At 41.3% G+C, this 27,639-nt stretch overlaps 1 protein-coding gene across 1 annotated transcript in view; it reads right to left on the bottom strand.

The window, feature by feature from the left end:
• SCOC (short coiled-coil protein) overlaps positions 1-19,633 on the bottom strand; it is a 55,143-nt gene extending 35,510 nt beyond the window's left edge. The window contains exon 1 of the mRNA XM_018571382.1: positions 19,520-19,633. Coding sequence (XP_018426884.1) covers positions 19,520-19,595 — 76 coding nt within the window. The 5' untranslated portion in view covers positions 19,596-19,633. The remainder of the gene's footprint in view (positions 1-19,519) is intronic.
• Positions 19,634-27,639: the final 8,006 nt, after the last annotated feature.

The raw sequence follows: 27,639 nt of genomic DNA, 5'->3' as shown, positions 1-27,639 counted from the left end.
TATATATATACATATATATATATATATATATATATATATATATATATATATATATATATATACACACTGTATACATACATATATATCAGGGAGTTAATTATTAGTTATTTACTAAATCCACCCTGTTCCTTTCTACTGGGCTAAATGTTTAAAGCAGACACAAAATAGAAAAACATAATATAATTCAGTTGTAGGTATATAACTTAGTAGTGATACTGCATCCTTTGCAGATAGCAAAACTGGCAAATAGAAGGAAACATGGTTTCTGCATCACAATAATCAGTTCCAAGTGGGGTTCTCTGAAGACAGAACATAGAAGTTATTCATTGCATATCAGGCAAATCAATGCCAGCATTATCATGCCATGAATATCGAAGCAAATTCTTCCAAGAAAATACGATGGCACTGTGCAGGTATGTGACTTGCCAGCAGTTGAACAGCTAGCAGGAGAGTCACAGAACTGAGTCATCATGCAATCAGGCAGGAGGTGGCGGTTTCCTTGCAGTACAGCAAGCTCAACATTTGAGAAGCATTATTTCCACCCACCTGTAATTACAGGACACGGAATCACAGTTTGAGATCCCCATTTTGTTTCTAGCTGTAACTGTTAACTAACATCAGCCTTTTTTTATAGCATTGCTTCTTAGGAACACCCCGACAGGTTAATCTACAAGACATTTTGCTGGCATTGTGTGTATTATCCTGTGTTAAGAATATTGTGCACTGTATTTATTGAAATGTTTGGGGAGGGTAGTGCCAGCAATTCTCTGCACACAGACATAGAGAGTTGTTCCAGGCTGGTGCACATGTCAAGGGAAGCAGGAGAGGAGCACAAGTGATGGGTTTTATGACAACCCTCTCAGAAGAATATTCTCTGATATTTTCCACACCTTATAGATACAGTACAGTTTTGCTTTTCTGTTCATGACTTTTCCATAGATTCAGATATTGTAGTATTATTGAAGAAAGAAGCCCCTTTAAAATTACAAAACATAACAGGGGAAGGATTCTTCCCCCTACAGGGGAAGGATTCTAGGCTAAGGTTAGATGATGCTACATATGATCAGCAGGCTTTACCACTACTGGAGTGTGCTTTTCAGCTCATGTCTGGACTTTATTGCAGCCTTATCTAGTTGCTGGAGCACTGACTTTTTTCATATTTTTGTAAATCTGTTGGTCTTAAAGTATACTTATGGCTACTATAAAGTACCTAAACTGGTATTAGAGATGGAACACAGGCACATACCTGCACAATCCTACTAGAGCACCCTAGGAGCTTTGAAACCCAAGGCCCTTTTTTTACACAAAGAGCGACTTTATCCATGATGTCTGTGGGTATCTGTGGGCATAGGGTTCTGTTCATGAAGATTTTTTAATATATATTTTTCTCTATAGGTTGAACATGATGGATTTGGGTCTTTTTTAACTATGTAACTATGTAGGTCAGTGCTTAACCCCTCACAACTCGAAACTTCTCTTTTTATCTGAGAGGCCATCCGACACATTGATGGGCTATTACCATATTGGCCATGCTTAGATGCTCACTAAGCAGGGGAGTGCTGGGCTGTAGGGTATTTGTCTGAGCCAGCTCTAACAAGATATGTTGGGTTGGTGGTTCTAAATGGAAATATTTCACCCTTTAGACATCAATCTGCTGGTGACATATGCAACACTATGGCACATTTTCCTTTGCCCACAGAAATCTGTCCCTGCCATGAAAGGGCTAGTTAGTTGTGTTTACATTTCCCACTAAAAATTCCCAGTTTTATACTGCCACTAAGATTCCTTGAGTGTTATTTACTAAGAATGGAGCCACACAAAATCTGGAACAACTGTGCATGGCAACAAATCAGCCCCTAGCTTATATTTTCAAAGCTTAACCCCTTCGTGACGGGAGACGTACACTGTACGTCCAGCCACAAAGGGACCAAATGACTCGTCACGTACACTGTACGTGACGAGTTATTTGCTGCACTAGAAGGCTGCTAACCGCTGAGAATCAGCGGTTACCTTTCAGTAATAGATGTCTAACTATCTAGAGATCCATTACTGAAAGGGTTAACCTTTTTCAGACACCCGATACCTTAATATCGGGTGTCTGAGAGTCACAGCAAAGCAGAGACACATGTCGGCTTTTGCCGGCATTCTGACAGCTCGTATAGATCGAGAGATATCTCTCTCAAGCTATACTGGCTTTTTTTTTTTTTTTATTTTGACTTTCAAGAATAGATACAAAATGTTATGTATTAGACACATAATGTATCTATTCTTGAAAGTAGAATGTTTAAGTTTTCTGAAACATTCACTGACAGCTGAATCCTGAACTGCTGCAGGATCAGTGTCACTAACTTATTATCGGCTGTTCTGAAGTTTGAAGCAGCCTGATAATAAAAAAAATGTATTAATTTATCAAGCAGTAATAGTGAGATTAATTCACAATGACTGCCTGATATAATTAAATAAATAAAATTTGTCAGTATAAAAAAAGTGAAAAGTGTAAATAAATTAAAAAAAATAGTGAAAAGTGTAAAAAAATTAAAAATAAGGGACAAATAAATGAATGTATGTATTGCATTTTTTTTTAGCTGTGCTGGTTTTGTTAAAAAAAAATACTACAAATCAAAACTGGGAAAAAAAGTTTTTTTTTACGTTTTTTCCTCTTTTTTTAATTTGTATTTGTCCTAAGTGAGGCGTTAGACACACATATGTGATATAAATATATAGCCCTATCTGTCCTCTAAAAAACAATATATAATATGTGTGGGTGCACTTTGTAAGAAAGTATATTACTGACGTGGAAGAATCACACAGCAAAAATGTCAAAAGTGTGTCAGTCATTTACGAACAGAAACCAAAAACAAGCTCAGTCATGAAGGGGTTAAAGTGATAAAAAAAAAAAAGCTTTAGCGTTTTCTGTTAACTTTTATAACTGGAAGGCCTTCTTTATTGGAGCAATTGATGGAGGTGCCCTCCGCACACCTTTCAGCAGTCCCGGCCAACAATCAAATAAATGGTGCTCGAAGTAACTTCACGGATGGCACCGTGCAAAACACAAGATTGAAGAAAATATGATGTGTGGTCACATCTCTTGCCTTGAAGAAGGGACCCTGTGTGGCCCCCGAAACGTCGGCTCATGTTGGATTTCTGTGACATCATTGTCCATTAAAAGGACTCATTCATTTTAACTTATGGAGTGCTGGTGACCTATTTTCTTCAACCTTCTTTATTGGAGATCTTTTTTTTTTTTTTAATCTTTCAATTCCTTGTTTTCTAGTGGGTCACTGCATCACCCCCTTCCCCCTACCTCGTGCCATCAGCTAAGCTAAACAACTTCTGTGGAGGCACCCGTGCGTGCTCGTTCATAGACACACACAGACCTGCAGCAGGCCACACCCCTCCTCTCCGCCTCACAGGTCTCCCACGACGTAACCAGGAAGTTCGGGACAGAGGATCGCTGTGGGGACTGGTGGCGGTGACAAGCAGCGGTGACAGGTAAGTGTGGGGGGAATGGGGGAGTCAAAAAGGTACTGGGCATTTTTTACCTTTAATGCTACTTTAACTGAACAAGCTGTAGATAGAAGCCAATTGGTTAGTATGCACAGTTGCTCCAGGATCTTTCTGCTCCTGTTTTTGTAAATTCATACACCTGATTGAATACACCTCAGGTATACTGTTCATTTTCTCAAAATACATTTCATTACTTCCTGGCTACAATAAGCGGGGTCTCTCCTGAGCTGCCATGTGAATGGATGTGCACCACTCTATCTTCCACGGATAGTCCTGCTACCAGATCCTCTACTGGGACTCTTAGCGATCCAGAGCCATCAAGCTGGTGTCTCTGCATTCCTGCTAACCCCCTGCCTATCTGTATGGTCTCTTGATACTGGTTGGAGATGCTAAGAGTGGGAGAAGCTGTGCCCGTCAGATAGGCCTTCACAAGATGGCACTGGCATGCTGAGCAGAGGGAATGCAGGCAGAGAACAAGGAAAAAGAGAGCACAACGCTGGGATGATGGGGATTCTAAGAATACCAGGTGGAAAGCTGGTCCTGTTGAATATGCCCTAAGAGAAACTTTTTCTCAATTACTTAAAGAAGAGCTTAACCCCCATTTAATGTATTTCATTTCATACTTTTCTTACCTTCATTGCTGGGTTATCTTGATTGAACATACATGCCCAGCTAATCCAGTATTGTTCTCCTGTAGTCTACCTCTTGGCTGCTGCACACATGGTCCCGTGCTGCCATCTTCTTTTCCTATGCCATCAGGAGCCAGCTGTCTCTTCCGGGTTCATGCACATCTATTATAGATTTCCCCAAAGCCTCCTGGGATGAGTACCACGAATATACCAGAAGACTGCGGACAACTGTGGATTACATCATTCTCACCTAGGTGAGAAAGGAGGGAGTGCGGGCTGGTATTTGCTAAAAACAGGCATTTAGGTATTTGCATTGCTAAAAAAAAAAATCACCAAATGGAGAAGGAGCAATATAATGGCAAGTAGAAAATGAGAGTGAAGTTACATTTAAAAAACAAAATTCTAGAACAAGATGTGATTGAAAAAATGTATTCATCTGAATGGGTATATTCTGTTTAGATGACAATGAAGAAAACAAAAGGCATTAGATTGTGTGTTGACATTTGTGAACTAAATAAAGCTGTTGTTATTGATAGTCGCCCCCTGCTACATATTGAGGAAGTATTTCAGAACTCGCAAGAGCTAAATTCTTTTCTACCTTGGATATTCAAAAGTCATCCAGTTTTGCTGGATAAGTAGGGACCCTATTACTCATAAGGGCCAGTTCAGTTTCAAACATATACCTTATAGGTTTGTTTCCACACACCAGTTATGTTTTAAAGTGTGATGTTTTAAATCCTCAGGAAAGTACCTGGTTTACAGTGCTATCTGAAAGATATAATTATATACAGCTCAACTCTGCATTGCCATGTAAAACGCCTTAAAAATGTTCTTAATTAATCTGCAGGACTAACACTGAATATTTCTAAATGCTGCTTTAGACAGAGTCATTGCCTGATCCTGATTATGTGAACTGTCTTACAAGCACATGCTCCATCTAAATGTTTAGACCTTACATGTTTTCTTAGGTATTACTTCATGATATTCCAAATGTATCCACAATTATGCCTCAGCTGTGGAGCCGTTCAGAGAATTACTACATGGAAATGCAAACATGGTCTAGTGAGAGACCACCCAGCACAGCTTTGAAACAGTAAAATAGCTCAGGTATGCAGTCCAGCATTAGCATTACTTGATCCTTCTCTACTTTTGGTTGTAACCTCAGATGATTCAGGCTAAAGTCTTGGTCCTTTCTAATGCCATGCAGATCAGATGCAGAATTTTGGAAATACAACAGCTTATGCTAATGTAATGTAACTATGTTTTTTGAGCACTAGATGGCACTGTATTGCAATTTCAGTTTCTATGCTTATGCATGTTTATCTATGATTTATATGTGTCCTGTTTGATGCTGTATTTCTATATACATGTATGCAATGTTCTTCTAAGTAAGTAAAACTCAATTCAGCATTCCTCAAGATCTCAGTGCTTCATCTAAACACATAACCGAATACTGCAAGTCAACAAATGCTGCATCCAAGCTGCTGAAATTTGGCAAGTAGTTCAGATATGAAGTTTGCAATCACAATAGCAACTACCAGCTATGGAAGTTCAAGCTTAAAATGCTGCTAAGCAAAGACGACTTGTGACAAGTACTGAGTACAGACAGACCCAGTAATAGACCCACAGAGGAATGGGACAAGAAGAATATTCAACAAAAGCATTTATAAGTCTGCTAGTGGAAGACGACTAGCTTATCCACATCAGACAAGAAAATACAGCTGAAGGTATGTGGATGTCAATACAAAAACTGCATGAGCATTCAAACCTAAACAGCAGGGGCGTGCGGTCAGGGGAGGCAGGTGAGGCAGAACCTCACCTAATATTACGGAGGAAAAAGCTGTCAGCTTCACGTCTGAAGTTGACAACTTTTGCTCCATTCAGATTGGCTTGTAACAGGTTACACAGCAGGGAAAGCCTCCCCGCTGTGTAACCTGTCATGGACGGAGTGCTGCCTGTTAATTACAGGCACCTCTGCATCCGGCTTTTGACAGGTAGTTAGGTTACACAGCAGTGGGCTTCCCCACTGCTTGTGTAACCTAACTAGTGAGGCAAGAGCTGTCACAGCGTCTACTCTTTGTTAGAGACGTAATCTCTGTGGATGGTTTGGACCAATGGCAAAGTGCCATAGGTCCAAGCTGTCCAACCAAAAAAAAAAACCCACTGAGGCCATCGATCTCGATGCCTCAGCAGTGACGAGCAAGTGAGGGACAGGGAGGCCCCTCCCTTCCTCCTCCCTCCTTTCCACTAGCCGGGGTTTTGTCGGGATGGGGGTGGGGCTTCGTCTGGATATGTGTGGGGCTTTGGCATCCTGGAGCGGGGCATGCTGGGGGCGGAGCTGGGGAATGCCTCACCAGGAAGCGAAGGTACCGCACGTCACTGCTAAACAGTAAACTATATCTGCTGCGAAAGCTATATAAGATGAGGCTAGAAAAAGGCCAGGAAATGCATGATCATGCTGTAAATCATAGAACAGCTATGTGCAAGTGGAGAGAAAATTAAAGCTAACCACGTGGTAACATTACTGCTATGCAGCCTTTTAAGAGTCATACAGTGGTCTTATTAATGCTTTAGAAACTAGACCTGAGCAGGAACAGTAGAATACGCCAAAGGAAAATTAATCGATGAATATGACAGAAGGAAAGAAAATATGCACCATGAAGAAAACGAGAAAGTCCTTAATGTGCATGAGAATACAAAGCAAAACAAAGAAAGCAGAGCGGGTTTTCACTGTAAAAAGACTGGTTGCCTGAAAAAGGATTGTTCAATCTGGAAAGCCGAGCAGAGAAAGCAAGAGGCACCTACAAGAGAAAGAGTTAAGGCAGCTGCAAAGAAAACTGCAGGCACATTATGGAGTGCTATCTTTAAAGTGACTCAGAACAGTATACCACATTGACTCAGGTGCAATGAGTCACATGACAAGCGATGAAACCTTCTTCACAGAAATTGATTTCAATGCAAAGGACAAAGTCTTCCAAGCAAACGAGAAAAGTATTACAGCAGAAGGTAAAGGTCAAGAATTCTTGAACTGCATCACACCGTCAGGGGCAAACAGAGAATCCTTGTGAAAAATGTACTGTATGCCCCAGACATAGGCTTCATGCTAATAATGGTCTCACAGTTCAATTCAGAGGTGATGAATGTACAATCCAAAACAATAAGCAAATCCTCACAAAAGGAAATTTGGATGAACACCTATACAGACTCATCGCCGCAGATGAACAAGCCAAGACAGCCACTCATAATCCACACAACAAATGTATCCGTCTATGGCACAGATGACACCAAAACCCAGAAGCCATAAAAGACATTATAAAGAGCGGCTTATCAGAATATATATAACTGTCATGCCCTGCCAAATGCTCATGACATGCAAAGGCCACATGTACCACACTTCTACATTCTGAGCCTGATGACGGGGACCCAACGTGGCCCCGAAAGTACTTGTGATTTTGAATGACCGTTGTCATTAAAATGTATTGAATCTACTCTTGGAGTGCTGGTGACATCTTTTGGAATTACACTTCTACAGGCCACGCAAAGAAAGACCACCCACCCCTTGGAGCTCATACACAGCGATGTGTGGGGACCAATGAAACTCCCACATCAGGCTGGAACAGATATCTACTGACTTTCATGTATGATTATTTCAGGTGCACAACAAATTATCTGCTGAAGTACAAGAATGAAACATCAGAAATACTTCAAGAGTTTGTAGCCATGTCCAGCAACACATTCCAGTGTAAACCAGGAATTATATGCACAGACAATGAAGGGGAATAATGCAGTAAGTAAGTGGAATCATATCTGAAGAAACAAGGTATAGTACACCAGACAACCACAACATACACTCCTGAGCAAAATGATGTAGCAGAACGGAAAAATTGCACTCTTATAGAAATGGCCAGATGCATGCTGTCAGGTGCCAACCTAAGTAAGAAGTACTGGGGAGAAGCAGTTATGACTGCAACATACCGAAAGGACAGACTGTGTTCAAAAGCCATTGAAAGCACCCAATTTGAAATGTGGCATGGATCAAAGCCTAGCTTTGGGCACATTAGAGTGTTTGGATGTATAGTTAAGTCTATATTCCAAAGGAGAAGCGATGAAAGTTGGAGAACACAGCCATTGAAGGTATTCAGGTGGGCTATAGTGAACATAGTAAGGGTATAGAATTCTAAACCCGAAGACTGACAGAGTGACAATAAGTCACAGTGTTTATTTAGATGAGAACCCATCACCAGAAACAATGATCCCGGAGAGTTGTGAAGTAAATTTGCTCCCGTGTGAACCAGCAAAGGAAGCTGAGCAAAATGAAGCAACACAGGAGTCAGAACAAGAGGTGGAACTCACAATGGATAACTCAAATTCCAAGTTGAATTCTGCTGAACAACCTGAAATTAGAAGATCCACTCAAGCAAAAAAGGGAGCACCACCTTGCAAGTTGTAATATACTGCTAAAACACATAGCATACTTGAACCAACATCATGGCAAGACATAGAAAAAATACCAAAATGCATCACAGAGAGCGCAGAACTAAAGGAAGCAAATGGACTGTTATGGTAAATCTTGATACAGAAGGAAATATCCACAAATACAAGGCCAGCTTAATTGCCAGGGGATACTCCCAGAAATTTGGAGAAGATTATGATGAAACATTCGCTCTTGTCGTAAAACACTTCACCATCAGAACCCTCCTTAGCAAAGCAGCTGGTAAGGGCATGAAGATGAGACACCTAGACGTTAAAACTGCTTTCCTATATGGAGACATTAAGGAAGATCTCTACATGGAGCAACCACCAGGGTTTGAACAAGTATACAACCTCATGTGTAAACTCCGCAACAGCACCTACGGACTCAAGCAATCTGCAACAATGTGGAATGAGAAAGTGAATGAAATACTCAAAAAAGAGGGATTTACAAGAAGAAAAGCAGATCCCTGTCTTTATTCCATGGATCAAGAAGACAGATGGATATACATCCTAATTTATGTTGATGACATTATAACTGGTTTGAACAATAAGGGGACTGTAGTCAAATAGTTTACAAACTTTGAAATTAAAGAGCTAGGGAACATCAGTCACTATCTAGGAATTCAAATAGAGAGGGAAAAAGATGGAAGCTATCTTGTCAACCAAAGTCAGAAAATTGCAGAAACTTTGGAACAATTCCACATGCAAGATACAAAGGAAGTAAACACCTATGGAACCAGGCTACCAAAAGAGCAATGAAGCACAAAACTTGCTACCCAACAATGACATGTACCGCAGAGCAATCGGAAAGCTACTATACATTGTTACTGTGACAACACCAGACATAGCGGCAGCGGTGGGTTTACTCGCTAGAAAAGTCACAGCACCCTGTCAGCATGACAAACGCAGTAAAGAGGGTAATAAAATACTTAAAAGGAACAAATAGGATGAAACTACGACTACCAGCAACATCAAATCCAAAACTAGTTGGCTATATGGATGCCGATTGGGCCGGAGACCGCACAGACTACAAATCCACAAGTGGTTACATCTTCCAATACGGAGAAGGAAATATAAGTTGGTGTAGCCGAAAGCAAACAACTGTTGCACTTTCCTCAACTGAAACTCAATACATAGCAGCAGCACATGCTTGTCAAGAAGTAATAACGATTTGCCAGCTTTTAATGAACATGGGCAAACACATGTCAAACCCCATCCCAATCTTTGATGATAACCAGGGATGTATAAATCTGAAACAATCAGAAAGAGTCAACCCTAGAACCAAGCAGATCGACATGAAGTATCATCTGCTAAGGGACACTCAAGTGTAAGCTATTAACGACATGCAATATTGCTCATCAGAAGAAATGACTGCGGATGCATTTACCAAGCCATTGCCAAGTGATCATCACAGTTTCCTTCGAGAGAAGCAAAACATCATATAGCAATGCATATGTTGTTGAAAAGGGGTGTTGGAAATACAACAGCTTATGCTAATGTGCTGTAACTATGTATTTTGAGAACTAGATGGTGCCCTAGTGTAATTTCAGTCTCTATGCTTATGCTTGTTTATTTATGATTTATATGTTTCCTATTTGATGCTGTATTTCTATATACATGTGTGCAACTTTCTTCTAAGCAAGTAAAACTTAATTCAGCATTCCTTAAGATCTCCGTGCTTCATCTAAACACATAACCAGCACAGAAAACTTTTGCACCCAGAACCCCTAGAGAAGAAGAACAAAAGTATTGAAAAAGAAAAAGAAGTCCTTGTGGGTGTTTAGGCTACAGAAAAATGGACAACATACCTGTGGTGTCGATAGTTTACTGTGGTGTCAAAAGTTACCTTGTGGACCAACAAAATTATTTTAACTACACTGCTTACCGCAAAGGGACTGGGGTGGGGTAAGAAGGAATACATGTAGACAGATTGTCAGCAAGACTACTCATTTTTAATTAAACAATACATCACAAACTGGGATTGAAAAGTGTTACTGCTGATTGTTTGTCATGGTTACCCTCACCTATAGCTCCTATTACACAGGATAAGAATGTTGAACTTGTTACATTTACTGATATAGATGTAGTTTCGGCATCTGATTTCAAATAAGATTCCCTTGCATGCACAGTACAAGTATAATTATGGGACATTCTGCAAAGCAAATGGAAAAATAAGGAAAATAAGCACTGTTCTACAACCTTACCACAAGATTAGATATAAACTGTCCTTAGTTAATGGCTATATTGTCTATGGATCTCATCACTTACTATTACTGGAGACCTTAGGAGAGGGCCTCCTAGGGTCAGCTTGCATATGAGAGTCACCAAGGAATTGTAAGGACAAAGCAAAGACTACATGACTATTCTGGTGACCAGGCATGGATGGCCAAGCACTAACCTCCTCAGAAACGCAGACTCAGAAGGCTCAGATATATATACACCACAACCATACTCTGTGATTCTCACTCCTGAAAGCTACAGGCTAACGTGGCAATGCATAGCAATTTTGCACTGATTTATTGTGACTTTGGTTCATTCTTAGCAAATTAAAGAGGGACTTTTAGTCTGCATATCATGTCAGTTAAAGCAACCTTGCAAGTTAAAAACTTTAGTAATTGTATACATGTATTTATAAACAATTCACAGAGCTGTTGGTCCTGTGAAATCTCTGTGAACATACTTTCTGTGCAAATGGAGGCAAAAACAGATGTTCTCAGCATTTTTTCTTTTTAGGTGTAATATCTAGAAAATACTGGATTATGGAAATTAGATAAAGCTGAGGCTCATAGGAAATACATACTTTTTTCAAAGGCACCTCAGCTCCATCTATTGGCCATAATGCAGTATTTCCTGATTACATACAACTACTACTACAAAATGTTTATTATTGTCTCCACAGAATGAACATTCCCGGAGATATGCAGGATGAATGGCTCTGTGAATGGTTTATAAACACACCCCTTAATGTTGGTGTCATTATACACAGAAGAAATTATAGAATAAAATGTCTACATTTTATTGACAGGAACCCTTGATGTTTAAAAACTGGTCAAAAGAAGCCATGAAGCAAGTGTATGATTTGTTGATGTGTGCACTCTCAGTGAATTCAAAGATGCATATTGATATTGAAGAGCATATATCACTATCCACTATACTCTACACACACCGCTCCCCGCATTTACCACCCATTCATAAAATGTGGGCCGCACTATGGAACTTTCTTTGCCTGACAGAGTTATATCTGCTCAATACACTGAGTGGCCAGATTATTATGACCACCTGACGTTTGTAGGCAAATTAGTTATAATTAGCTATAATTTTGCGCTGAAGTTGCTAGAGGGCCAGACCATTATAAATAGGGATGCAGGTTGTTCACCACGACAGTAAAAGTGAATTTTTCTGAAGATATGGGTAAACAACGCGATTTAACAGCCTTTGAACGTGGGATGATTGTTGGCGCTCGGAGCCATGGAGCGAGTATCAGCAAAACAGCAGAATTTGTTAAATGTTCAAGAGGGGCTCATTGTTAAAGTGTTTAAAGACTGGACTGTCAGCCAAAAATCTGGGTCTGAACGTGCGAATTGTGGCCATCAGCGACTAGTCAATGTTAGGGCAGAACGGAGAGTGGCAAGACTCGTACAAGACAACAGAAGGACAACAGTGCAGTTTCAGATTCCTCGCATCACCTTTCAACATCTCGTGGAGTCACGAGGCGGCGCAGCTAAGCCATCTCGTGGAGTCATCTCGTGGCCCAACGAAGTACTGATGGGGTGGTCATAATATTCTGGCCACTCAGTGTATAGCAGTGAGAACTTAGTCGAGAGTTAGTCAAGGGACTTTGACAGGACACGTTACAAGGATCTCTTGTTACATGCGAAGGTGGATTAATATACTACAGCTTATAAACGGTTATATCCTTGCATTAAGGTTCATAGGTAGACCTCTAAATTGGGTCCTGAATAAATACCAGGAGGCTTTGCCAGTATGGATGGTCTGAATTTGGGGTACCTGATCAAGTGGTGTTTTAAGAGACAAATTTTAATGGTGGAGGGTTGTCATGGGCTTAATAATTGAGTTATTAGGATCTGCATTAGGCCTTTTTGATCGACAATAAAATCCTTGGGAGTGCAATATAACTTCTGTTCAGTGCAGTTTCTGTTAGTGACACAACTGTACACTTTCTCTTTCTCTAGAAGGGAATGAAGTGGCATTAAAGTGACTTGCTTTCTACAGGGTCTGTATTTCTCTACAGGCAAAAGGGATATCACAAAGACTTTATGTCATCCTTCAAGTAGTAGAATAGGAATGGTTTATAAAGGGTGAGAAGAATAGGAATGCTTTATGTATGCTGTTGATCCCTCATCACTGTCTAGGAGAGGACAGGAAGCGAGTTTCATCAATGTAAAAAATAAAAATGAGTGCACAATCCTTTTGCTGTCAAATGTAGATCCTAATTGCAGTATCTATAACATTTTAAAGTTGAATTCTAGTGTTTTGACCGTTTTGTAGGGCGTTCTACACTCGACGAACACTCTACAAAACGGTCAAAGATATAAATTGCATTGTAGTCAATGCCCTCGTTCCCACCTCGCCGTATTTCCGCCCGTCCCTAACGCCCTACAAAACGGCCCACGCCTGAAAAGGTCCCGGGACTACTTTGGGCCGTTTTGTAGGGCGTTTTCCATTGGTATACAACCAAGTAGCCTTCGGAATCTCGCGACGGTTGCGCTACTTTTTTACCGCGAATCGCGGTAAAAAAACCGTGTGACGGTCGCGCGACATACGCGCATATTACAATATGCCTAGGTGTGAATGGGGTGTAAATATTTCTTTACTTTCTTATATTTATACTGCTCTTATAGAGCAATCAGCACTGGATGGTCCTTACTTTCACCATAGCAGAAAACCGCAACAAGTTTTGCTTTATATCAGGAAAATGGAGACAGTTAATCAAAGTAGCCACATGGATGTCCACATGGAACTTACCAGTTTACCATGACATCTGAGGGAACTCTTTTTGGTGGGATGACACATGTTAAAATATTCTCACTGATGGTCTACCAAGGGTACAGAGCAAACCCTGTCCCAGAGGGTGGGTAGTGCTAAAGTGTGACTGCCACTGAGATTCTGGAGTCCTCTACATGCTGCACCTCTGCATGATAAGGTTCCAAAAACACATAGGCACTGACATCACTGTGAGTAATGTTTGATGATGTCATTGCATCTCATATCATTGCTGCACTAGGACCCACATAGCAAAGGTATAATACTAAAAGTGCTGACTATTTTTCATGCCTCAATTTGTGCAGAATTTCTTATATTTATAAAAAAAAGCCATTACTATCACTGCTGTAGATTGTGATAAATAACACTGCTAGTGTTTCAGTCTTCAGTGTTGCATTATGCCTCCTGTGTAAGTGTACTTGGAAAGAATTTCTAATTATTCTTCAAAGTGACCAATTCTATCCATGCATAATACGGATCCTTTGCTCGCTGAAGTAATCGGTATATTACACATAAGATCATTTATTTATGCTAAATGGGTTTTCTCCAGAGCTTTGCACAGAAAAGGAAGCTTATAATTTTGGTCAGGCCATTACTGACCCTACAGTCATTTCTAACGATGAACCAGTGTTAATCTATTTCTTTCTTGTTGCATTTTTTATATGTCCCCTCGAAGGTCTTTGTCAGATCCGAGTAGGTGTCTGTGACAGTGCATTTTACATTATCTTCCACTTACAAAATCAGCAAGTTTCACCGTGGATAAGTAATTATGCAACCTCAGATTTATCCATTTCCAATTAAGAATTTCAGTTCTGGCAGAAACTTCTGAAAATTATGTCCATTTATTTTATTTGAATCATGGGAATGCACATGAAAGGAAGAAACAAAATTAATCTAAGTTGGTCAGACAATTCTACTTTTTCTGCTGAAAGATTCACAGTTACTGTAAAACTTTATGCACATGAGAAATTATTTATCTCAGTAAAACCAATGGTAATAGACCACTTAAAAGAGATACAATAAATGGTGCCTTGTGTCACTAACATGCATTGCTAGAATATACAGTATATTACACAGGTACAAGAAAGGAATCTATTGCTTTTGGCTAATCAAGATTGTTTGTCCTCTTTTTTGTAGGAACTTCTTATCATCCACTTAGTACTGTCTGTGAGGACAACAGGCTCAACAGATCTGTCCGGATCTTGACACAGATATCATGCTATGTATGTATGGAAGTATGTATTTATGTGAATAAAGTACTGTGCACATGAACTCACTCAAGAGCCGGGGGATTGCTTTTTATTCTCACAAACTGTTTGAGAAAGGCCAAGACCACCTGACAGAAGTGACCCCTACCAGTGTACTATACAGTATGTCTGTTATATGGTTATTTTCAAGACAGATTGTCCCAGAGCAGCCCTAGCAGGAGCTTCTTGGAACATCTATAAACTCTAATGTTTGATAGCTGAATAAAACAAGTATCATCTCCCCACTTTTCGCACCAGAATACCATGGACTCAATATTTTTGACATGTCCCACAGAGATAGTAGCCCATAATGACTACAGTGTAAAGATATTTCCAGTTGGAGGGAAAAAGCTAATATACTTACATTTACCTTGAAGGTGTTGTCATCACCCTGATAATGAGGTCCAGGGAAATGGCGACTACTCCAATATTTGGGCTACTCTACATTCCCCAGATCTCTTAATAAGGATGATAACATCACCCTTGCCTATAGACAGAGGAAAGGTAAGCATACTATGTAACATTTTCCCCCTGCATGTGATTTTTTTTAAACTGGAACTTAGTGTTTTAGCAAGGGGGAAGGGGGACACATTGGAAAATTGGACCTAGCAATCACATAGAATTCCCCTTGACAGTGGTCAGTCAGCCATATCAAGGGACCACTATTTCAACTATATGTACAGATTCTAGAGTACCTGAATTCTGGAAAAAGTGCCCAAAATAATAGTGCAAGCAAAGGACAGAGTACTAGTTATTAGTATTGCCTGTGGACTTCCTGCAGCTGAGCAGTCATCATTACTGACATACCATGCCTTGTTCTGCACTGTGTCTCTGTATGGGAGCATTCATCTAGGTTGAGGCAGAGCTTTGCTTCCTCGCATCAAAGCCTCCAGTAAGGAAAGCAGTGAGTAGTACAACAATAACATCCACAAATCTCACTCCAAAATCTGCTAAAACTAGCAGTCAGAATCAGTAGTGTATTAGATTACACACTGGCGATATACAACTATAGGGCTGAAGGTGGGGGCTTGCCTAGGCACACTAACATACCAGGAAGTGCACTGTTTAAGGATACATTCCATACAAAAGTCCATTTTATATCTGATGTTAAAAACCAGTCAAGTGGTGACATGCTCCACACTTGGTGGACATGTCCGTTTGCCTCACGATTTTGGACTAGAATCTTTCGCTTACTCTCCAGTCTGTTTCACACCCGCATTTCCAAGGATCCCACTCAAGCTCTGCTACACAGTACCATACCCGGTCTAACCGCCTCCCAAAGATCACTAGCACATCAGATCCTCTTGGCAGCCAAGTTGACCTTAGCAAACAACTGGAAAAAACAAATCCTGCCATATTGCGAGTTTACTTCAAGATTAGAGAATATTATGACTAACGAAAGATTATCCAGTATTCTGAAAGATACACATGCCAAGTTCTTAATGATATGGGAACCTTGGGTGCTATATCAACACCCGGACCTAAGCGGGGACACCCTTAGATTTCTATAAGAGACTGCTATTTCAAAATCGGGAGTGCCTCTAGTTGACAACGGGCGGCTGCCCTACTGACCTACTCTTCACCACAACCAGCTGTGGCATCACACCGATGGATCTGATACCCAATCCACCCCCTCTCCCCCGCTCTTCTTCCCTCTCACCCTTTTCTAAAACTTTCCTATGATCACTATTTGTTAATAGGGACAGACATATAGTAATGGTATCCAATTTGGACTTTTATGTACATTATAATTTGCGTACGTTACTTGTATTGTACCCTATATTCAATGTCTCCTTTACCTGTGAAAACCGAAAAAAATACATTGTTAAAAAAAAAAAAACCAGGCAAGTGTCACGGATGAGGTTTTTGAAAAGACAAGTCAACTTCTTGATGATTCAACTGTAATAGGCGTTTCTTTAAGAAATGGTATGGATAGGATATGGATAGTATGGATAGAAGTTTTTTTTTTACCTGGTGCTACCATCAAGTGGTCTTACATTTAGTGGTCTTACATGTTGATATTGCAAAAAAGTCATATTGCAGATTTTGGGTATGTTAGTCATGATGGTAGCAGGTGGTCTGATATTAGCTGTATGAAAGAGGTGGTCTGCATCCCTCACACATACATGTACTAAGTTACTTAGTATGGATTTCAGGAGTTTTCTTGAACATGCCTTTAAACTCAGAAATGGGGCAGAGATTTAATTGATACAGAACATTTCTTTCCCCAGCCAGTGAAAACAAATGTGAGGGTTTCTGTTTCTAAGGACTTGGCTGGTTTGGTGGTTATTGTAGTTAAATATTCTGCTATTAAAATTCCAACAGTAGATAGCAGTGTTTGTCACATCATGTGCACTAATGCTCATAGTTTAGGTAATAAGCTTTGTAAAGCTTGGTATACATGCTTCGAATTCCGGCCGGTTCATTAAGAGCTGCACCCTTTCAACCATCATCCCTCGATCAGCTGATTGAAGGAGCATGTCAGAAATTTCTCGGCCGAACAGAGCGAGCAGCTAATAAGCTGCTCACTCTGTTTGGGTAATTCTGACAGCAGCCAGCGACCACTGTCAGAATACAATGTAAACAACAGGAGATACCTTGATCAACGCTCGTAATCATTAATGTAGGAATCTGTTCTATTTTCTTCATTCAGCCGGCAGTTTGAACGAAAAAAATAGAACAGTGTACACCCAAAATAGGCTAACAGCTCGTATGTCTAGGGATAACTTGGACTTTTTCGGATTACAGAGACATGGTTCAGGGACTCAAATGACTGAAAAATATATACCAGGATACTCACTATACAGTCAAGCCAAGTAGGAAAGAGGGGAGATGGAATTGGCATTTATGTAAATAATAGCATAAAACTAACATTAATTAAAAAAAAACACATTAACTACTCGAATCCCTCTGGGTATGCTTACCAAACAGAGAGGGATATTCCTTTAGACCTGGTGTATTATACAAGCCCCAGGAGAAATATGATATCTTGTTGATTGACAAATTGCAGTTTTCAAATTGCTGAAATGGGGCTAAAAGGTTGGCGAAAATAGCATTAGTTAGTAATCAGTGGGCATTATTTCATTCTACCATCCTGGAGGCAACTAGATTGGGGGGAATTTATCAAAACTGGAGCAGACAGAATCTGAAGCACCTATCCATGGCCACCAATCAGCTTCTCTCTTCAGTTTGTTCAGTTAAGATTTTAAAATGAAAGATAGAGGCCAATTAGTTGCCATGGGCAACTGCTCCAGATTTTATCTGCTCCAGTTTTGATAAATCCCCTTCACTGTCTAATTACTAAGGTTAAAAACAGAGGTTTTAGTTGCACAACTTTTGCAAAATATGTTTAGACTGCACTGCCTCGTCAAGGCCCCTCTGTATAATGAGGTCCTAACTCTAATCTATGAGAGCATACTTAGAGCACAGGATAAATTGGGTGTAGGTTCGCCAGGAGGTAGCGCAACCTCCTTAAAGGCATAGGAACACACCAGAAGCCCAGCATATCACAACGGCAGCTGAAACCATGACACATAAACCACACCTCACCTGTAAGTAGACTTGCTTGTAAGGCTCTATTACTGTCTATGAGGGTGCAGTAGTGTACTACCCTTAGTTACCCTCCAAGAGTCGCTGTCTTCCAGCTAGAGGATATACAGTATATAGCAGGGAAGGAACATTCACAGGGAAGTCAGTGGTAGGAAGCTGAGGAAGCTGAGAAAGGAAGAAGCAGTGCAAACCTGTTGTGGGCCCTCATTGGAGAGACAGAGCCACAGCTAGCAAGATGTACCTTCCTAGATTTTGATGTTCCCCTTGGGGCAATGACGCTGTTCCTGCTCCAAGTGGGTTTAACCAGTGTAGCTGGAAACTATTGAGAGAGCAGTTCTTCCTGTAAGTCTGACGTGGACTGACAATGGCCATGGAAATGAAAGACTATAGACTGTTTGCATTATTCTTCTATTAGTGTGGCCTATTCCTGGGGAACCCAGTGGAGCAGCTGGTTCAGGGCAGGAGTGTGTGGTGGTCTAGTGGTGGCAGGTCAGTCAGTGGCAATGGCCGGGTAGGTTCCTCTGGTGCAGTTGACACATTGCCTGGGCCCGGTGTGGCATTGGCCCCAGGTGTGTGATGTGATCCTCCTTGGGACTGGAACTGGAACCATGGAAGAAACAGAGGCTTCCTCTAAGATATGTAAATAGATTCCTCTCCAGGCCTACTGCCAAAGCATGGAACCTGTTTAGAAGTGAAGCCGGTGGGGTGGGTTGGAAGCCCGAGCTCACCACACCTGCAAAGCTGCTCTGGGCTCCCCCAGCCTGGAACTGGTTTAACAAATACTGTTAGTGGAAAACAAAGAGAAAGATGACAGAAAATACAATTTAAGCTGAACTCCGGGCAGATAATATATACTGTATATATTTTTTTCAAGAAATGCTTTTTAAATGCAGCTAGTGTAAATACCTAAATTTGACTTTGTCTTCCTTATGCAAGCCCCTGTACAGAGAAAATCCAGGTCACAAGGCTGGCTGCGCTATCAGGGTTGTATAAATTTCAGAATTTACTATTACTGTATATTTAGCTGCAAAGCCAGGACACCAATGATCTTTAGTTAAATAACTATATCCTTAGATCTCTCAAGTTATGGGAAGCAGGAAGATCTTTTACCTGTACTTTCGTCTCCCAAAGAAACATTGAACATTTCACCCTCTGCCTCCTCCTCGTGTGGATCCATTCTGTCCATCTTTGTGTAATTAAGATCAAGCTGGCGCCTGTCATTTTACAGCACGCACATGACACTCTGAGTTAAATCATTAATAAGCAACCAACCTCTTCCCATAAGCCAGACACCTATTGCTAAGCAATATGATCTGAGCACTCTCGAAGGTACAAAGTTTAGGACTAACGGCTTCCTCAAACTGCAGTGTTTGCAGCTTATGGGTCAGTAAAGTGTTTCTTCTCTTCTTGCCAGATCAGAAAAGGTCCCACTGCCATCATTTCATTCACACTGATGCAATAGAGCATTATTTAATACATATTTATTTCATTATTTAATACCTCCAAGAGCATAATTCTCATTTTCTGACAGCACTAAATTTTTTACAAAATGCGAGAGTTGAATTAAAATGAAACTGTCACATATGAGGCACGATCACAATGTTGGAGAGCAGACTCAGAAACTGCAGAATTAATGCATGTAAAAGGGGCTCTGCAGGGCATTTCAGCATGTAAGAGGGGGCTCTGCTGGGGATTACTGCATGTAAGAGGGGGCTCTGTTGGGCATTCCTGCATGTAAGAGGGGGCTCTGCTGGGCATTCCCGCATGTAAAAGGAGACTCTGCTGGACACTCCTGAATGTAAGGGGGAATTATTCATTTCAGTTTTATTTATTAATTATTAAATCTGTCCTATATTTTTAATTTGTAAAATATACTATATAGCGCTCCTACTAAAAAGTTTGGGGACCCCTGGTTTAGAGGAAAACTCTCCTTTTTGAAATAGATATAACACATATTGGTACTCAGTCCAGGCAATAACTCTTGTAAATAGGTGTTGAGCAGTGACAGTGTCACTTGTAGGCAACACTCACATCTGACTTTGTAACTCCCGGTGGTGCATAATGAAGAGGCTACTACTTGCAGGAGCTTTTCATAGTGGTCTTCAGAGGGAAATCACATCTATCTGTGAACGCTTTTTTCTGTTTTTTTAGTGCATTTTTTTTTTACTGAGTGTTATAGCATATATACAGGGGCGGACTGACAACACATGGGGCCCAAGGGCAATACAAGAATATGGGGACCCCTTGTGCTCCAACCATATACAAGCCCCACCCACAAGCCCTACCTGGATAAACATTATTGGGTTACAGGAATTATTTCACCACACTATTTTCAAAATAGTGGGCCAATTCACTAAAAGACCAGAACTAATGCATGACAGACCATAAACCAGCACTAATGCATTGCTGACCTGCTGAGGGTCTCACCAGGGGCAGATGCAGAGGTCTCACCAGGGGCAGATGCAATGGTCTTGCAAGGACCCCCAAGTGTCAGTGTGTCATTGTTCTGGACCCCCAGAACAATGACACACTGTAGAGTACCAAGTGACCGGCGGAAGGCTACAGTAGTACCGATATTCAAAAAAAGGGTCAAGATGCCAGCCTGGGAACTACAGACCAGTCAGTCTTACATCAATAGTATGCAAACTGTTAGAGGGAATGATAAAATACTACTTAGTAGTGTTTGTTCATGAAAATGGTATAATAAATGATAACCAGCATGGGTTTAGGAAGGACCGTTCCTGCCAGACCAACCTACTGACATTCTATGAAGAGGTAAGTAGAGATCTGGATGGAGGTAGGTCCGTGGATGTGGTGTATCTGGATTTTTCGAAGGAGTTTGACACAGTGCCACATTTAAACAGCCCCGATGCTGGCGACGTACACTGTACGTCGTCAGTCACGAAGGGGTTAAAGGAGGACCTGGATTAAATAGGGGAGTGGGCAACTATATGGCAGATGAGGTTTAATGTTGATAAATGTAAAGTAATGCACTTTGGGGGTTAAAAATAGGCAAGTGGAATACACATTAATGGGAACTCCACTAGGGAAGTCAGAAATGGAAAAGGATCTGGGGGTCATTGTAGACCACAGATTGAGTAATAGCTTGCAATGCCAGGCTGTGATAAACAAAGCAAGCAGAGTACTGTCTTGTATTAAAAAGGGAATGTACTGTAGGGACAAATCTATAATTTTGCCACTTTATAGATCACTAGTTCAGCCTCATCTGGAGTATGCGGTCCAGTTTTGGTCACCAATACACAGGAAGGATGTCCTGGAGCTGGAGAGAGTCCAGAGAAGGGCAACAAAACTAATTAAGGGGATGGAGGACCAAAGCTAGGAGACAACGTTGCTAAATTTGAACATGTTCACGCTAGAAATTAGGCGATTAAGGGGGGACATGATTTGGATGTACAAGATGTTCAATGGGGATAGCAACATCAGCCATAAACTTTTTACTATAAACTCCATAACAAGAACTAGAAGCCACCACCTAAAGCTGGTGGAGCAAAGATTTAAGCACAAGGGGTGTAGGGGATTCTTCTCAGTTAAAGTGGTTAGAGTCTGGAACTCGCTGCCACAAGCATTAGTATCAGCTGAGAGTGCTGAATCATTCAAAAAGCATTTGGACAACTTCCTCAGAGACCGTAACATAGAGGGGTACAGGTACCCTTAGAAACAAGAACAAACAGGGACTCGTACACACGCAGGCAGTGCAGAATCGCATACATACACGCAATAGGTTGAACTTGATGGACCTGTGTCTTTATTCCACCTCAAATACTATGTAACTATGTAAGTGTCAGTGTGTCATTGTTCTGGACCCCCAAGTGTCAATGTGTTATTGTTTTGGACCCCCAAGTGTCAGTGTGTCATTGTCCAAGTACCCCCAAATTCCAATACCTCTGATAGGGATGTTTGGTAAAACATGTAAAGCACATCCAAATATATAATGCACCTAAAATGCACTGTATCTAAAACAGAGGAGTGAATGTAAAAAAAAGAGTGAATGTGATTTTATGTCAGAGTTCTTTAAAATGACTATAATTAAAGGAGGGCTTTCAATATTAAAGATTTTCAGCCTCGTTCCGCCCTTCCCCCCTTTTCATGTTTTGGGGTTCTTCCCAGTCACAGATCTGACAATCTCTCATTTTCTATTTCCAACACATTATTAGGCTCTATACACAATATAGCGTTTGCGTTTCTGATGCAGAAGAACGCACGAGACGCAAACACTATATGTGAAACAACTGCACGGATTCCACTCATTTGCAACTATTATATAGCTGCGAATGTGCCGGATTATCGTGCTTGCTTTTTTCGTACCACATGGCCCCGCAATAGTCTGAACAATGCACATTAAAGTGCATTGTTTTTTCTGTTTAGAGCGGCTCCGCACGTATTCATACAGCTCAATACACACGGACAGCGGCTCCAGTGTGAATGGAGCTTTACCCCGTACGAACCCCAAAATAGTGCAAGCGCGATACTCCGGCAGATTCCACGCGTACACAGCTATATAATGGCCACAAACAAGCGGAATCTGTGCAGTTGCTTCATATATAGCGTTCCTGTCCTGTGCGGTCTTTTGTACGGAAAACCGCACGAGAAACGCAAACGCTGTATGTGAATGGAGCCTGAAAGGTTAAAATCATCCCATTAAGTTCACATACCAGCATCAGGGCTCCCGATTCCCAGGTAACAGTCGGCGTTTTTGTAAATAGTAGAACTCAACCAGTGGGGGCTCCGGATCGGATCTCAGTAGGGCCCCCCCAGCCTCTATCTAGCATGACACATCCCCTACCTCCGAGCTCTTCTCGGCCACGCCGCTGTCAAACTACGAGATGCAGCTTTGTTAAAGCGGCAATGGCAATGTTTGGTGGGCCCGGAAGGCGGGCAACACTGCGTTGCTGCTTTAACACAGCTGCGTCCCCTTCCATGCGGGCTCGAAAGGACATGTGGGGGGTTGGTGAGAGGCCCCCTCTTGGCCGCTGGCCCTCGGGCAGTGCCCGACTGCCCATATGGTCAGTCCGCCCCTGCATATATACATGTGTTTTCATTATGCTTTGTATTGTGTTTTTTATGCAATAATCCATCTTTTAATGTGTCACATGTTTTGGTTTTGCCAATGAGGATTGATTTCCTGCAGTGATATCATTGTTGTGGACTTCTGCTGACATAATTTACCATATATGACCACATTAGGCAAATGCCATTTACCTAATAAAGCCGTGTAGCCATATAAGGTCAATGACATCCCTGCATCCCGCCCCTTTAGTTCCTGTGCAGAGTGCAGACCTAGGCATTTTGTCACTCAAAGGCAAACACGACATACGCTCAAGACAAGGAATCCCAGTAATTTCTATGGTCCCTGTTCACACCTAATACTTTCTCACAAGCAGAGGAACTCCTGTTGCTGGAAAATGTACATGAACTACTCTTAGGCAGGTTGCAGTGCTTTTTGGTCTCACAGACCTCAATGGGAAACTGTGTGTAACAAAACACATAATAAAACTATCAGGTATGAACTGGGGTCATAGAAATGAATGGGATTCCTTGTCTTGAGTGTTTTGTCATGCTTAGCTTTGAGCAACAAAACGCCCAGGTGTGAACGAAGCCTTACTTACGTGCAGCTGTGAGCGGGAAATTCCCCGGCTGCAGCTGATTAGGCGGAAGCAGGAGGAGTTTCCATCCAGGCACGAAAGAGCATTTTCTGTGTTCGGAGGTGTTAAGGTTCAACTGAGTTCAGTCCGAATCTCAGCTCATGCCTAGTAGTGACAGCGAGAGGCGTCATACAGGAGAGGAAAGCTACTTTCCTCCCTGATGAGTGCTTCTATATCATATAGAAATTCTGCAGCAGTCATCTTGCCTGGTGTGTGAGCACATGGCAGGTATCCAGGGGAGAAGCGTGTTGCCAGGGGCTGCCAACGCATTAAAACACACTATACATGCATTTTCACAGCCTTCTATGGGTCTCGCTGCGCATGAAAATGCACAAAAAGAAGGACATGCCTCATTTTTAAGTGCAAGGCATAGATGTGAACAGGCTCATTGGTTAACATGTTTCCTTATGGCACATACATTGTTTTGCATCCCGATATGTGTGCTAAACGCAGAGGTGTGAACAGAGCCTTAAGGTTTCAATCTTGAGGAACGTAGTTCATGTCAGTGTAAGGATCTATTTTTCCTAGCTGATTAGGAAAAATATCCAATGTTAGCGTTAAGTTGTAGGTTGCACTCATAGGTCCGTAGAAGAGCCCATATATATGATTAAAGCTAAACTAGCAGTTGTCACTGGATGTGAATCATGACCTTTGAATTACAGTACTCAGACATGCGGATGTGCATGTGTTTAAAAGTATACATTTCAATTACAGGTAATTGTGTGTTAAACCATGCTTTCCGGCAGACAGGATAACGACTTCATGACTGCTGTTTTCTTTTCATGTATCATTTAGTATTATCCTGTCTCCTGTCTTTCAGGTGTGGAAATGGAGGGGTTAAATTCCTGCATCTCTCTGAGGCATCATTTCACTTCAAGCTGTAAAAAGAAAATATAACTCTCAGGTTGTAAAACTTTTGCCAGCAACTTTTTGCTGTGTGAAGGAAGCATTCCCTCCGATCTTACTCAGACGTGAAGAATCTTGAATCACAGAGTAGCAGCTGGCCTGGAGCTCTCTGCTGCAAGCCCAACTGTTCCCTGTGGAAGGGAAATCCTGGGATGAGGGCCAGATTTGTATAGCAAACCTCTAGGCAAGCATCTTACTTTGCAGAGATATGGCTCCAACAATGTGGATGGTTTCAAGTATTACACCATCACTTTGTAGAGTGTATTACTTAAAGTGGAATTCCTTCTTCTAATCTTAGAACACTAAATTAAGTTTTTCACATGCCTGTATAGTTTATTTGGAGGCATGTGATGCATCTCACTTTTATAAATACAACTCTTATGACATTCTGCCTGATTTTTTGTAGTACTGAAGCTGTTTGTGCATGACTCAAACTTTCTGTTGAATAGGCTGAAACTCAAGCCATGGGTGGCCCACTCAGCACCACCCGGTTCCACCAAAGTCAATTAAAAAAATCAAAGGAGTCAGGTGGAAAATTGTGAGATGAGCAGTCACTGCTTCCTTTGAGATACAGAATGCAATAGAAGGTAGGGGAGATTCCTCCATCCATGCTGCTCAACGTGGATGGGGAAATTGACTGACTTCTCTCTAAAAGTCTAAATATGTATGGCTAGCCTTACTTAACCCAGACGTATTGTACAACCCCCAACCTATACCTATAGGCAGAATGGAGCCCCCTCTTGCTGTTGGTACCTGAACACAGCTACTGAGATGGGACATGACCTCTGTGTCCCACTGGCATGGTTGTGGTTGGTAATCGGGAGCTAGATGCTCTTAGTGCTTTTTTTTAGCAACCTAGGTTAGGGTTTTGGTCCACTTTGACTACTATATAGCAGCTTACCAGTCCTTAAATGTGGTTGCTCTTTATTTTTAACTATAGATTGTCACGAGCACATAAAAGCAAGTTTTTAAACAGCAGTCATGGCCAATAAGTTCCCACAATGTATGGTGATGGTATTTCCCAGTGATACTTTATACATGTGAAGACACAGTGATCTCCAGCAATGGTTTTGCTCAGCAGTATCAAACTCCATATACAGTGGTACCTCGGTTCACAAACTTAATTGGTTCCACGATTCTGGTCCGAATAGGTCGCAAACCAAATCAAATTTCCCTATAAGGTTCAATGTAAATCAGGTTAATCCATTCTGACCCCTACGAATGTGGTCGTGAACCGATTTTAGTCGTGAACAGAATCAAATTTTCCCATAGGGTTCAATGTAAATGAGGTTAATCCGTTCTGAATCATATGTAAAAAAAAGTTTTTAACCACAAAAATATGAAACAAAGTACAGTACAGTATGAAGAGAGTGAACACTAACCTTTCTTGAGGCGACTTCTGGTGTGGAGGACAGGAAGGTAGGTGGGGAGGTTATTGTTTGGAGGGAGAGTCCCCGTCCATAAGGACATCTGGGAGATCTCCTTCAGGGGTTTCCTCTCTTCTTTGTCTCTTAGCGAAAAATCTGTCTAATGTCACTTGTTTTTTTCCTGCGCTGCATAACGGTAATGAGAGCCCACGTTGTCGTTCATCAGATTCAACACTCTGTTCGTTACAGTTTATGTTGGGGTGGTGTTTCTCAAAGAGATCCTGGCACTCATTCCATTTTTCCATAATGGATTTTATCACATCACTGCTAACCTCCTCCCTTTCTTCCTCTTCCTCAGTGGAATGTTCTTCAACAAGTGCCTTCTGCTGCTCACTCTGGAGTTCAGCAAGTTCTTCAGTCGACAGCTCCTCCTTATGGTCCTCAACAAGCTCCTCAATGTCTGCACCATCGACGTCCAGACCCATACTCTTGCCCATGGACACAGTCTCCTCCACTACCTGTGCATCAGACTCTTCAAAGTCACGTTCAGTGACACATTCTGGCCACAGTTTCCTCCAGACTGAACTTAAGGTCCGGTACATGACATCTTCCCAGGCTTTGTCAATGAGGTTGATGCAGTGGAGGACATTTAAATGTTTCTTCCAGAACCCTTTCAGAGTCAAGGACGTCTCTTCAGTGACATTAAAACACCTGGTGAAGAGCGCCTTTGTGTACAGCTTCTTGAAGTTGCAGATCACTTGCTGGTCCATGGGCTGCAGAAGAGGTGTCGTGTTGGGGGGGAGGAACTTGACCTTTATGAAGTCATACTCAGCGTCCATATCATCCAACAAGGCTGGAGGGTGTGCCGGGGCATTGTCATTGTCTTATAATTTATTAATATCAGGATATTGGTGGTAAATATTGTGTAGCAGGGGCTTCTGCTTGCAAGTACCTCAGGACGCCCAGTTTCCTCACCATTTGAGAAATTAACATTGTTATCATATTGGTATTTATCTATACCATCTATGGTTTATTGTGGTAATTTGCTTAATCTTATTACATTGCTTATTTATTGCTTGGATACCTGGATTTGGGACTTATATTTGCTATTAAGGAAACGCTAGTCTCTACATTGGCACTTTATATTTTGCTATACAGAACAATAGATTTTTTGTTTATTTTTGGAACCCTGTTGAGCCATTACACTGTTTTTTAGGGGAGGGAGAAGTTGTTTGTGTAATTGTGTCTTTGGGGGAGGGGGGTATATGTAGATCCTTCTGTGATTTTTTGAATA

This window comes from Nanorana parkeri, unplaced genomic scaffold (genome assembly GCF_000935625.1).
Source record: "Nanorana parkeri isolate BGI_ZX_2015 unplaced genomic scaffold, ASM93562v1 scaffold1747, whole genome shotgun sequence".
Lineage (NCBI taxonomy): Eukaryota > Metazoa > Chordata > Amphibia > Anura > Dicroglossidae > Nanorana > Nanorana parkeri.
Note: the sequence above shows the minus strand (reverse complement) of the source record. Positions and strands in the feature narration are given on the sequence as shown.